At 37.0% G+C, this 14,085-nt stretch overlaps 1 protein-coding gene across 1 annotated transcript; it reads right to left on the reverse strand.

Annotated features, from left to right (window-relative positions):
- Window positions 1-1,462: 1,462 nt before the first annotated feature.
- Window positions 1,463-2,251, reverse strand: LOC133786012 (receptor like protein 22-like). The gene has a single exon (XM_062225224.1). The coding sequence runs from the start codon at window positions 2,249-2,251 to the stop codon at window positions 1,463-1,465; it is 789 nt and encodes a 262-aa protein (XP_062081208.1).
- Window positions 2,252-14,085: the final 11,834 nt, after the last annotated feature.

Below are 14,085 nucleotides of genomic sequence, written 5' to 3' on the forward strand. Positions count from 1 at the left end.
TTTTATGAGGATTTCAAACACATAAAATCATATACTTAAACTCTTTGAATAAGATGTCCATCTTAAATTTATTTTACATCTAAGTCCCTACACTATGGTCTAAAGCGATCAACTCACACTTCTTTAATTAGAATAATATTCACCAAATATTATTTTAATTATTATTCATACTCTTAATAATAATAAAAAAATTCACAGAATAATGTTTACATAAAACACAATAAATAAATAAAAAATCCGGGTTATTACACAAATGACTTGGCTGGAAAATACACCAAAATACTTGATAATTCCAGAAAGCTATTTCCAAACTTGAGAGTCCCTTAGTGCTTAGAGAATATGAGGAAATAAGCTTTTGGACACTTTGGTGATCTTCACTACTCTACACTTTGGTTGTGTGAGTGTTCTTGTTATTTTTACTTTGTTTTCTATTTACTATTATTCTTATTTCTTTCTTCATGTTCTTCTTTGTTCTTTATACTTACATGTACTATTTTTCTTTGAGTTTGTAATCTTCTTCTCCTCTACTTCTTCTACACCCCTTCTATTTATTTGTATTTTTAGCAATTGGTGTGACAATCTAAGCTCAATTATGCTTGCTGCGAATCTAGTCCTCCACGCTCGAACCAAGCACATAGAAATTGATCTCTACTTTGTTAGGGACAAGGTTCTGCAGCATCAGCTTTTGCTCAAGCAAGCTCGTGCACTTGATAAAGTTGCTGACTGTTTAACCAAGCCCATTTCTTGCCATCATTACTCAGATTTGAAAGAGAAACTCACTGTGTTTTCCTTATCCACACTAAGTTTATTTGAGGGGGCTGTTAAGGAGTAGCTATTGTGTTAGTTAGTTATTAGTGCTTGGCATAGTCTATTAAGTTGTTAGGTTCGTTATTGCTTTAGCTTAACAACTTCCTTAGTTTTAGTTGTAACTAACTCTACTGATTGTATATAAGGGGTTGATTCTTCTTTAATCAGCTAAGTCAATACATTACAATTCTTCAATTCATTCTTTCTCGAGAAATCTAATACTATTGAATAATTAATTAAAGATTATTTGAGAAATGATGTTCATACTTTGAAGTTATAAACAGAATAAAACGGAGAAAAACAGGACAAAGTTTCAAACAAACATTTGAGCTAAGAGAAAAAAGAATTAGTAGTCAAAGCCCAATTTGGATTTTCCATCGGTCATGAGAGGATACAAAATGCTGATATGAGGATGAGTGGGGATGATGGTGAAAATGAACATTTGTTTACAAAAACTAACTAATTATTACTTTAACTTACACCAAAGCATTATTTTATAAATTAATACCACCCATAAAGACAAAAAGAAGGAGAAAAAAGGAAAAACAGAGTAAAGTTGTAAAAACACAAAAAAACTACAGCTAGAACATGAACATTATTACAACATGAAACTAAATATATTGAAATCTAAATAAATAGCATAGCTCTACTATGATCACATCACAAACAAAATTGCTCTTCCATTTGAGAAAAAATTATTATAACCTATGAAGATCCCAAACACAAAGCCACATCCATACCCCAATAGCACAACTTTCCAAGTAAATCCATTTGAATCCTCCGATTCACTTTCTAGCTCCATGGTTGATCCTTCATTTTCCTCATTGCATGGTTTGGACAGTGGAAAACCACACAAATCTAAATTTCCTTTGAATGAATCATTGCTAAAAGTATTGAACTGCTTACCATTGAGTATTGGTCCCACGAGTTGGTTTTCTGAAAGGTTTAAGATTTCAAGCCATATTAAATCGGTCAACTGCAAAGGAATATTCCCACTCAGCTTGTTAGCAGAGAGGTCTAACCACTCAAGGTTAGTCAACTTTCCCAGCAATGATGGTATGGCACCTCTTAACATATTATGAGAAATGTTGAGGCCCTTGAGCGACTTAAGCCTTTCAAGCAACCTTGGAATCTCTCCAATAAAATTGTTGCAGGAGAAATCAAGACTTACAAGGATAGTTTGGATATGCACCAACTCTAACTCATATCCTTTCATGGTCACTGTTATAGAGTCTTGGTAATAATACTCTCCCATGTACTTCATTTGGACATTCTCTGTATTCATCATAGCTTTGAAGTTGACAAAATATTTTGTTGGAAGAACACTGTCAAACTCATTGTGGGATAAATCAATAATCCTTAAATCAGGAAAAGGAAATTTGGTTTTAGGTTCACCTATGGAACCATAAAACCTATTAGATCTCAAGACTAGAACACGTAACATTGGAAGAGATCTAGCCAATGAGGAAATGAGTCCTTGAACGTGTTATTTCCAAGATCTAGAACTTGAAGATTTCTACAATATTCCAATGATCTTGGCAACCGTCCTTCTAGATGATTTCCATTTAGATTGAGATTTCTCAAAGCACTTCCTTTCGAAAATGTGTCGGGTACAATGCTATACAATTCAAGACTGAAAGTTGTTTGCTAAATTTTCCCATGCGTTTAGGAATGATGCCACTCAAATTATTATGTAACGACCCAACTATTCTAGACCTTGGACCATTAATAACTACTATACTAATCTTAAGAAAACGTACATATGAAATAACCATAACTTTATTTAAAAACTGTAAAGTAAAGGTTAAATACATAAAAATTCATTTAGGATATGGGATCCCATTGTTTTGAAAATAAAACAAAACATAACTTAAATAAATTGGTAACAAAATTAAGTGCAGAAAAATAATACATAGAAATCATAACTAAAAGACTTAAAAACTTCATCCTCGAATCGAACGCGCAATCCACCAATTCCATCCTGCCTCAATACACATCCTCAAACTGCCAAGAATCTTTCCGCCGCCACAACTATTTCCTGCACATATAAACATAAAGGAATGAGCCTAATGCCCAGCAAGGAAAAATACTAACCACATAAACATACACATAAAATCATATCATAACATATGCTAAAAAACATATCATAACATATACTATATAAGACTATACTAATAATGGTCATTATGACATGTGATAAACCATCTACGTCCCCTGTCTAATATTTGAGGTAGGTTAGATCACATGTAGTGTATGATAACCCATCTACGTCCCCTATCTAATATTTGAGGTAGGGTAAATCATAACATAACATATAAAAACATAAACTTATCATAACATATTAACCATAACATAACATATCATACAAACATACAAGATCTAGCCTATTTTCCTTACCAAAATACTGGGATGATGAGAACAAAGTCGGGATTTTGGAACACTCCTAAAAACCATTAATAGAGAGGTGAGTTTTCTAAAAGAAAGAGATGAAGAGGAATGAACTAAACCATCGAGAAGATACTTACCAACAAGAAATCTCAAGTTTGAAGAACTTAGATGCCTAACCAAGAATAGAGAAGATTGGGTTAGGAATTGAGTAGAGAAAAACTATAAGAACTAACAATACAGAAAAGGAACTAAGAATAGGAATACCTTTGAAATTGCTATGACCGAACTACACCTCGAAACTGAAATACACTCTATGAACCTTACTTCCCAAGTGTCTAATAAGCTTAGAATGACAAAGCTTATAACCCCAACCCAAGTGTTTATCACTCTATAGTCTCACTGGCACCTAGAAGGCTCTGATCAATGCTTGAAGAATGAATGAAAAAGCTTGGTGCTAGGTCCTATTTATAGAGTTCTAGGAATTAAAATCTTCTAATTATAATCCAAATTTAAACTTAAATTTAAAATAGAATCCTAACTTCTAACTTTCTAAATTTCGTAACTCTAAACTAATCTACAGTAAAATCAACATAACTGGATCTGTAGGACTCCGATTTAGAATATCTTTATACCGTTAGAAAGCTCATTAAATTATCTACAACTTTTTATAAATACTATTTTTCGAAATTCATAAAATAACTGGGTCAAAAATCGATCGGAAGTTACAGTACCCTAAAGTTACGAAAAATCTATTTAATTATCTAAATCACAAATAAATAAAATATCTAAATCACAATAAATAAATTTGTGACAAATGTCAAGCTCCTAACAAATTCTGGTGAAGACTAAGTCTTATATTTCCCTTATTTTATCATTAAAATAATAATTCCTTAATAATCATACATATGACAAGTGTCATATTCCTATTGGCTCTATCTAAACTTTAGGAATAATCCATGCTCATCACAAATGTCATATTCTTATTAGCTCTATCTAAACCTTAGGTTATAATAATTATCATATTAATGACCAGCAATATTAATCAAACCTTATGTTATAATTAATATTCTTAAACTATAGGTTAAACTTATAAAATCCATAACTATTGCTAGGAGTTTCCAACTAAATCCCGGCTTGAACCAAAATCCACAGTAATGAACATACTATAACTAATACTAGCTATTATTACTACTACTACTACTATCTAACTAGCTAAGTAAATTCTGGAACTCTACAATTCTCCCCTACTACAAAGAATTTCGTCCCCGAAATTTACTTATCAAACAATTCCGGATACCAGGCTAACATGTCCTCCTATGTAATGCCCCGAATTCTCCGATGTGTTTAACGGCGTGAATAGTAGGCTGGGAGGGCCATACTTGCTTAATTGTGTTATTAATTGATAAAATGCATGTATGTGTTGATTATATTATAATATGATGCGAAATGCATGCATGTGAGTCCATATTTCTAATTACAGGGGTGTGATGGTAATTTGGCCCATTGAGGGTAAATTGTATATTTGTATGCATGTCGGTGATATATTGTTGAGACCACATTATGATGTGGGTTTGTTCGAGCTATTCGGCATGAGACGATCTTTAAGTGTTAAAGTAGCTGTTTAGTCATAACGGGATTAAGTTCGAGGCTCGGGGTGAGTCTCATGATGTTTTTAATGATTAGAACATTGCCGGGAGTAAAAAGGGTAACGGAACATGAATTATTGGTGTTTGGGAATTTTGAGAATAGCGGGAATTGGAGAGCGTTAATTATGATTAACGAAATAAGTGAAGGATGACGATTTTACCCTTGGGGAGACATTAGAAGCTTTAAATGACCTAGGGGTATTAAGGTCATTTTGCTTGGGTTATATATGTTTCAAGTGGCTGTAGAAGGTTATAGAACAAAAACAGAGCAGCTTCTTCACCTTCCCGTACATCATTTCCTCTCTATCATTCTTTGAGGTTTTTGGTCCCAAGTTGAGGTAGCAAGCTAGGAAATCAAAGCTTGGAGGTTGTGGACTTAGTTCATCTTCTAAAGAGGATTCAAAACCAGTTGGAGGTAACCGCTAAGAAGTCTAAAGGTTGATCGTTCTCAGGGGTCATTCTTTTAATCATTCTAGCTCGAACCAGAGGTAAGAAAACTGCACCCCAAGTGTGACATGCATGGATATTCGTGAGGCATGCTGGTTGTGTAAATATGGACATGGATTGAATATAGAATGTTTAGCATATGTTGCTCACTTGTGCATGGTACTGACTCATTGGTCAGATTTGGCAAAGGTGCTAGTATCAACTGTGAAGCTGTGACTTATTAGTTAGGTTCGGCAGTGGTATTGGGCACTGGTCATGTTGAGCTGGCTCATTAGTCAAGACGGTCTTAGCGTGTTAACGCAAGCCAACAAAGATTAGATCTAATCAACTATCAGCATTGAATGGCTCAACGAGCATTAATGCCAGACCGACCCCGAGGGTCAATGAATGAAATAAGCGCTTGGAGGCTAGTGGCTTACCTAGCAGCCACTCTCCCACTTGAATTAGTGACATGCTTAACAGTCACTCAGTATGGTTTACCAGAACCTGTTGAAGGCTAGTGGCTTACCTAACAGCCACTCTTCCATTTGAATTAGTGACATGCTAGTCAGTCACTTAGTATGGTTTATCAGGACCTCATGTGCTGTGTTCTCACTTGTTTGAAAGCTTTATGCTCAGTGTGATTATAATGATAATCATTTGATAATGTTATTAAAAAGTGTTATGCTTTCTTGCTGGGCTTTGGCTCATGGGTGCTATGTGGTGCAGGTAAAGGGAAAGAAAAGCTCACCTAGCCTTGAGTGGAGAGCTAATGTGGTGATGTGTACATATGCGGCCGCTTGACCACCACGGCCAAGGAGTTCTCAGAGGAACTAGGGGGTTTACCCTATTTTTGCCGCTTAGGTCGGCGGGATTGTAAATTTTAAACAGTAGTGTCCATTTTGTACTGAGAACAACTTGTAAACGTTTTGTTTAGCTCTGCAGAGCAGTTTGCAATGAAAATCTCCATTTCCTTTTATTGGTTTATTACCTTAACCTGTTAATTACACTTAGAACACGTTTTTGACCAAAGGACTCGGGTAGCGAGTCAAATTTCCGGTCCACCGTTCACCGTAACTGTTCTGGGGCAACCAGGGCGTTACATCCTCCAACTCCCACGTTGCCTCCCTTTCAGAACTATTACTCCATAGGACCTTGACTATCAGAAAACTCTTAGATCGTAATTCTTTCATCCCTCTATCTAGGATGCTAACCGGTTGTTCCTCGTAACTCAAGTCTTTCTGGAGTGCTATCGTATCATACTTGAGGACGTGAGATGGGTCTGACACATATCTATGCAGCATCGAGATGTGAAATACATTATGACTATCTGCTAAAGCTAGCGGTAGGGCTAATCTATATGCAACTGCTCCCACTTTGTCCAATATCTCAAAAGGACCTATAAATCAGGGACTAAGTTTGCCTTTCTTCCCAAACCGCTTTACACCTTTCATAGGAGATATTCTTAAGAAAACTTGATCTCTGACTTTGAATTCCACATCACGCCGCTTGGCATCCGCATAACTTTTCTAACGGCTTTGAGCAGCGAGCATACACATTCTAATCAGGGCTACTACATCCTAAGCTACTCTAATAGCTTCAGGTCCAAGTAGTTGCCTTTTTCCTACCTCGTCCTAATGCAACGACGATCGACCCTTCTTCCATAAAGTAGCTTGTAGGGTGCCATCCCGATTGTTGACTGGTAGCTATTGTTGTAGGAGAATTCTATCAACAGCAAATACTCACTCCAAGATCTCGATGTAAACACCGATCCTCCATCGAATACTATTGTCTTAGAGATTCTATGCAGTCGTACTATTTCTTGGACTTAAACGTTTGTGTATTGATCCGCTGTGTATGAATTCTTAACAGGAAGGAAATGAGCTGACTTGGTTAATCTATCTATTACTGTCCAAGCCAAATCATGCTGCTTACTTGTTCGTGGCAAACTCACCACGAAATCTATGGCTATATCATCCCATTTCCATTTTGGAATGCTAAGTGGTTGCAATAAGCCTGTAGGCCACTGATGTTCTACTTTCATTTGCTGGCATACTAGACACTTAGACACAAATTCTGCTATGTCCTTCTTCATCCTTGGCCACCAATACATTGCCTTGATGTCGTGTGCCATCTTAGTCGACCCTGGGTGAACTGAATACGAGGTACTATGTGCTTATTCTAGAATCGTCATCTTAATCCTTTGATCGCTTGGCACGCATACCCGATCCTTATATCTTAATAACCCTTGACTTGATATTGAGAAATCTGTGGCCTTCCCTTCTCTAACTGCATCTATATGACTAACGTGTCATCATGCACTTGCCCATTCCGTATATCTTCTAACAGACTTGACTAAATGGACAAGGTTTACCAATGACTACTTCTATTCTAGCATTGATCAGCTCCTACTGTAGCGGCTTTTCTATTCCAGCTAACGCTGCTAGACTTCCATAATTCTTCCTACTTAGCACATCAACAACTACATTTTCCTTGAGGCATAGGCTATCACCTTATCATTCTACATCAACACACAACCCAATCCTTACTTCGACACATCGCAATAGACTACAAACTTATCATTGGGTGTCGGTACACAAAGTACTGGTGCTGAGCATATCCTTAAGCAACTGGAAACTTTCTTCACACTTATCCGTCCAGTTGAACCTTTGCTTCTTTTGGGTCAGGTTGGTAAATGGAGTGGCTATCTTAGAAAAGCCTTCTACAAACCTCCAGCAATAGCCTGCTAGTCCCAGAAAACTTCTTACCTTAGACGCGTTCTTTGGTCTTGGCCAATCTTTCACGACCTCTACTTTTGATGGGTCTACAACAATCCCGTCCTTGGATATTATATGGCCGAGAAATGCTACTTGTGAAAGCCAAAATTCGCACTTCTTGAACTTGGCGTAAAGCTAATGCTCCTTCAGTCGTAGCAAGATTAACCTTAAATGTTTCTCGTGCTCGACTTTATCCTTTGAGTACACCAAGATGTCGTCGATGAAAACTACGATGAATTTTTCCAAGTAGTCCTTAAAGACCCTATTCATTAAATCCATAAACGCGGCTGGAGCGTTGGTAAGACCAAAAGACATAACTAGAAACTCATAATGTCCATAACGAGTTCTAAAAGATGTCTTGGGAATATCCTCTTCCTGTACCTTGAGCTGGTGATTCCCGGACCGTAGATCAATCTAAAAAAAATGGTTGCCCCTCGGAGTTGATCAAACAAGTCGTCAATTCGGGGTAGCGGGTACTTATTCTTAATTTTCACCTTGTTCAGCTTACGATAATCTATACACATATGCATACTTCCGTCCTTCTTCACAAATAGTACCGGTGCTCCCTATAGAGAATGGCTCGGTGCCCGGTACTAGTTCAATTGTGAAGTCTATCTCCCGTGTCGGCGGCAATCCTGGCAAGTCGTCAGGAAATACCTCTGGAAATTTCCTTACAATATGTACATCTCCGACCTTTAGTGGTGTTCCCTTTACCACATGCATAACACTAGCTAAGAATGTGTGACATCCTTTTTCTATCATCCTCTGAGCTTTGAGTGATGAAATAAGCGGCGTATGTAGTCCTAAAACTTTTCCCATTTAACATCGTTTCTAACTGTTAAGAGTCTCGGACATCACTTGCTTACGTCTGCTATCGATGGTTACGCCATGCCTTGCTAGCCAGTCCATTCCTAATATCATGTAGAAAACTTTAATCTCCAGTTCTATTAGGTCTCCTTCTAGTTCTACGTCCTCAATTTTGATCGGTACGCCTCGTACTATCCGTGATGATAAGACTACTTCACCCGAAGGCAACTATGTCACAAACCTAGTTCTACAAGGTTTGTTTAATTTATCTATCATTCCTAACGAGATATGCGAGTATATTTCTCCCAAATCAAGCGATACTAGAACATATACTATCGAGGATAGGAATCTGACCTGTAACTGCTTGTTACTAGCATGGGCTCCTCCCTGGGTCAAGGCAAAGACTTTGGTCTGGAACCATCATTAAATCCCTCTTCTCCTTCTGCTTAAGCTATGGACATTCCTTCTTTCGATGACTTTCCTAACCATAGTTGAAACATCCCTTGATGTTTCTTTTGGCCCTTAGAACATTGCGGGTATTCTACATAACCCGACTTATTGCCTCCATTGTTTTTCCGTGCTCTTTTATCACCATTGGCCTACTTATCATTAGGATGCCTTCTCTTCTGACCATTACTATTACTATTGCAATGCTGACGGCTGTTGTTGTGGTTGTTTTGACCATTCTGAGGTTGACCCTGCTGTTTAGGCTCAAGCCTACTAGCCTTCTCCTTACTAACATTCGCCTGAAGCCTTTCTTCTTCTATTGCCGTTTCTAGAACATGGGCATAGGTAGTATTTCCCGGGTTTGCTAGCTTAACCCCTAATTCAATCTTTGGTCTAAGTCCTTTAACGAACTTGGTCACCCTCATAAGGTCAATTGGAACCAACTCTGGTGCAAACTTGGCTAATCTGTTGAACTGTCGAGCATATTCTACTACCATTAAGTTGCCCTGCTTCAAACTAGCGAACTCCTCGACCCTTGTAGCGATGGCTGCCGAGTTGTAATACTTCTTGTGGAACAACTACACAAATCTTGTCCATATCATGGTGGCGACATCGTTAGTCTGCTAAACTAAGTCCCACCATATTCTAGCATCCTTCTTAAGCAGAGACGAAACGTAGGATATACGGTCCGCGTTGCCGAGATTCATATGCACTAGGATCGGCTCTACATTTCTGAGCCATTCTTCTGCCTTAAAGGGGTTATGTTGTCCCTTCAAAGTTTGGAGCGTGTTGCTTACGAAACCGCTCATAGATTGGCTCCATGTGTTGAGCTAGGTATGGCGCATAGTTCGCCATTGGCCATCCCCCATAAGGACCTACTTGATGGGGTACTTGAGCCATTTGCTGGGGCTGTGGTTGCGGCTGAGGTGGAGACTGAGTCTGCTGTCGCTGTTTCTATAGTAATTCCTCCACTTGTTGTTGCAATCTTGCAACTTCTGCAATGTTGTTAACCGGCGGCGGCGGCGCTCTTTCTTTAGCAGCAGCATTGGTTGCACGCCTTCCTCTTCTGCGAACTGGAGGGGCTTCATAAGTTTCAGGAGCGACGCTTGAGGCGTTTTTGTTGGTGCGAGCAAATCTTCTGAGCGACATCCTCAACAAAGTTCTAACAATCGAGAACATGTTAGAACTTATCCTAATAGGCTCTAAGGCAAAACTTAATCTAAGCAAACATAACTCGGACTTATTAGTTTATGACTCTTTATGAAAAAAATATGTTAGCCTTTTTTATAATTAGGGTGTATTTCAAAACTTTAAAAAAAAAAAGCCATCTTTATTATTTTCTAAGTGAGTTTCTAATTATCCTATATGACTTAATTCTCAGGCTTGAAACTCATCGTTGTTCCAAAGTTAACCATATTGAGGGAGGGCTGGGATCAGTAAAATCGTTCCCACTACTATGGCCCCCTAACTCTCAATATAGAAACTTGGTCCATTGATTTGTATCCACCCTCACCGAACTTAGTCATTATTTATTTTATTTATTACTTATTATGATTGCAAAAGAAAAATCAAACTCATACATGATAACAAAATAACCATGATATTAATTTGGAAAAAGGTTTTCACTATATATAATCATTATGAAAAGATAATAAATAAAATAAATAAAGAAAATAAACTAATTTACAGGTATTCTTAACTGAAAACATAAGCGCTAAAACGTTAACTAAGCACATCATCATAACAACTACAACATAAACAACTTACATTGGCGGTTAGATTCGGAGCTTTGAGTGTGTGTATCGAGGAGAACTTCATGCGAATGGACCGTTGCTCTGATACCAACTGTAACGACCCAACTATTCTAGACCTTGGACCATTAATAACTACTATACTAATCTTAAGAAAACGTACATATGAAATAACCATAACTTTATTTAAAAACTGTAAAGTAAAGGTTAAATACATAAAAATTCATTTAGGATATGAGATCCCATTGTTTTGAAAACAAAACAAAACATAACTTAAATAAATTGGTTACAAAATTAAGTGCGGAAAAATAATACATAGAAATCATAACTAAAAGACTTAAAAACTTCATCCTCGAATCGAACGCGCAATTCACAGATTCTATCCTGCCTCAATACACATCCTCAAACTGCCAAGAATCTTTCCACCGCCACAACTATTTCCTGCACATATAAACATAAAGGAATGAGCCTAATGCCCAGCAAGGAAAAATACTAACCACATAAACATACACATAAAATCATATCATAACATATGCTAAAAAACATATCATAACATATACTATATAAGACTATACTAATAATGGCCATTATGACATGTGATAAACCATCTACGTCCCCTGTCTAATATTTGAGGTAGGTTAGATCACATGTAGTGTATGATAACCCATCTACGTCCCCTGTCTAATATTTGAGGTAGGGTAAATCATAACATAACATATAAAAACATAAACTTATCATAACATATTAAACATAACATAACATATCATACAAACATACAAGATCTAGCCTATTTTCCTTACCAAAATACTGGGATGATGAGAATAATGTCGGCATTTTGGAACACTCCTAAAAACCATTAATAGAGATGTGAGTTTTCTAAAAGAAAGAGATGAAGAGGAATGAACTAAACCATCGAGAAGATACTTACCAACAAGAAATCTCAAGTTCGAAGAACTTAGATGCCTAACCAAGAATAGAGAAGATTGGGTTAGGAATTGAGTAGAGAAAAACTATAAGAACTAACAATACAGAAAAGGAACTAAGAATAGGAATACCTTTGTGTACGCCCTGGTTTTCCCACGGGCTGATTAGCAGGTCGAGCCTCGGACTAATCAGGTTTAGTCGGAGGACTCCCCCAAGCCGGAGATCCTGTTTCCAGGTCGTACCTTCTTAGCTCGAGGGATCCTCAAGGGCTCTCCAAGGTTGCCCAAAGACTGGAGGAAGAAGTCAGAAGGCCGAAGGTCAGGTCAGGGGAGAAGCTCGTAATACGAGCTTCTCATGGTACGAGCTACTCATGAAGCTCTGACCCTCTATAAAGTCAACACACGCAAGATAAACGTGCATATATCTGACATCACGTGTCCGATATCCCCCTGACTTCTCGGACACGCAGCAGGAACGTGCGTATTCAGACACCCACGGCTGGGTTGGGCCGTGCGGCCCATTATCTCCTTACATACTGATTAGACCACACTTATGTGTCAGGTTTAGGAATTAATCATAAATGTCACAGAGTTGATATGACAAATAGTAAGGTCACGGGATGACCTCCTTACCAACTTCCAGGTGCCTTCTCCTATAAATATGGAGACCCTGGGGGTTGATAGGGGTTGGAAAAAATAGTCTCTGAAGAGCTATATACTTTGTAAACCAAATACCCAGAATATATCAATAATATTGACTAGTGGAGCAGAAGGATTTTAACCTTTGAACCACTTAAAAACGTGTCTTGAGTCACCTAGTTCATTCTCTAAGATTTCATATCTGTGACGGTTCTACTTTCAGTACTAATCCCTTTCTCTTCTTCTCTTAATTACCTGTTGGCGAAGAACCGCGTCAACACTTTGAAATTGCTATGACCGAACTACACCTCGAAACCGAAATACACTCTATGAACCTTACTTCCCAAGTGTCTAATAAGCTTAGAATGACAAAGCTTATAACCCCAACCCAAGTGTTTATCACTCTATAGTCTCACTAGCACCTAGAAGGCTCTGATCAATGCTTGAAGAATGAATGAAAAAGCTTGGTGCTAGGTCCTATTTATAGAGTTCTAGGAATAAAATCTTCTAATTATAATCCAAATTTAAATTTAAATTTAAAATAGAATCCTAACTCTAACTTTCTAAATCTCGTAACTCTAAACTAATCTACAGTAAAATCAACATATCTGGATTTGTAGGACTCCGGTTTAGAATATCTTTATACTGTTAGAAAGCTTATTAAATTATCTACAACTTTTTAGAAATACTATTTTTCGAAATTCATAACATAACTGGGTCAAAAATAGATCGAAAGTTATTGTACCCTAAAGTTACGAAAAATCTATTTAATTATCTAAATCACAAATAAATAAAATATCTAAATCACAATAAATAAAATTGTGACAAATGTCAAGCTCCTAACAAATTCTGGTGAAGACTAAATCTTATATTTCCCTTATTTTATCATTAAAATAATAATTCCTTAATAATCATACATATGACAAGTGTCATATTCCTATTGGCTCTATCTAAACTTTAGGAATAATCCATGCTCATCACAAATGTCATATTCTTATTAGCTCTATCTAAACCTTAGGTTATAATAATTATCATATTAATGACTAGCAATATTAATCAAACCTTATGTTATAATTAATATTCTTAAACTATAGGTTAAACTTATAAAATCCATAACTATTGCTAGGAGTTTCCAACTAAATCCCAACTTGAACCAAAATCCACAGTAATGAACATACTATAACTAATACTAGCTATTACTACTACTACTACTATCTAACTAGCTAAGTAAATTCTGGGACTCTACATATTAGAAGATAAATTAAGCACTGCAAGGGATGTCTTTTTGCAAAAGGAAGTTGAGATATCTCCCTCAAATTGATTTTTGGCTACTGAGAAGAACCATAGAATTGATGATGAAATAATTGGAAGAGGTCCTGAAAACAAGTTGGAGCAAAGATCAAGGTATCTTAGCCAATTCCATGGAAGTGGCTCTATGTGTGTTAACAAGTTGTGAGAGAGAGTCAAGTTGTTG

Source organism: Humulus lupulus, chromosome 6, assembly GCF_963169125.1.
Source record: "Humulus lupulus chromosome 6, drHumLupu1.1, whole genome shotgun sequence".
Lineage (NCBI taxonomy): Eukaryota > Viridiplantae > Streptophyta > Magnoliopsida > Rosales > Cannabaceae > Humulus > Humulus lupulus.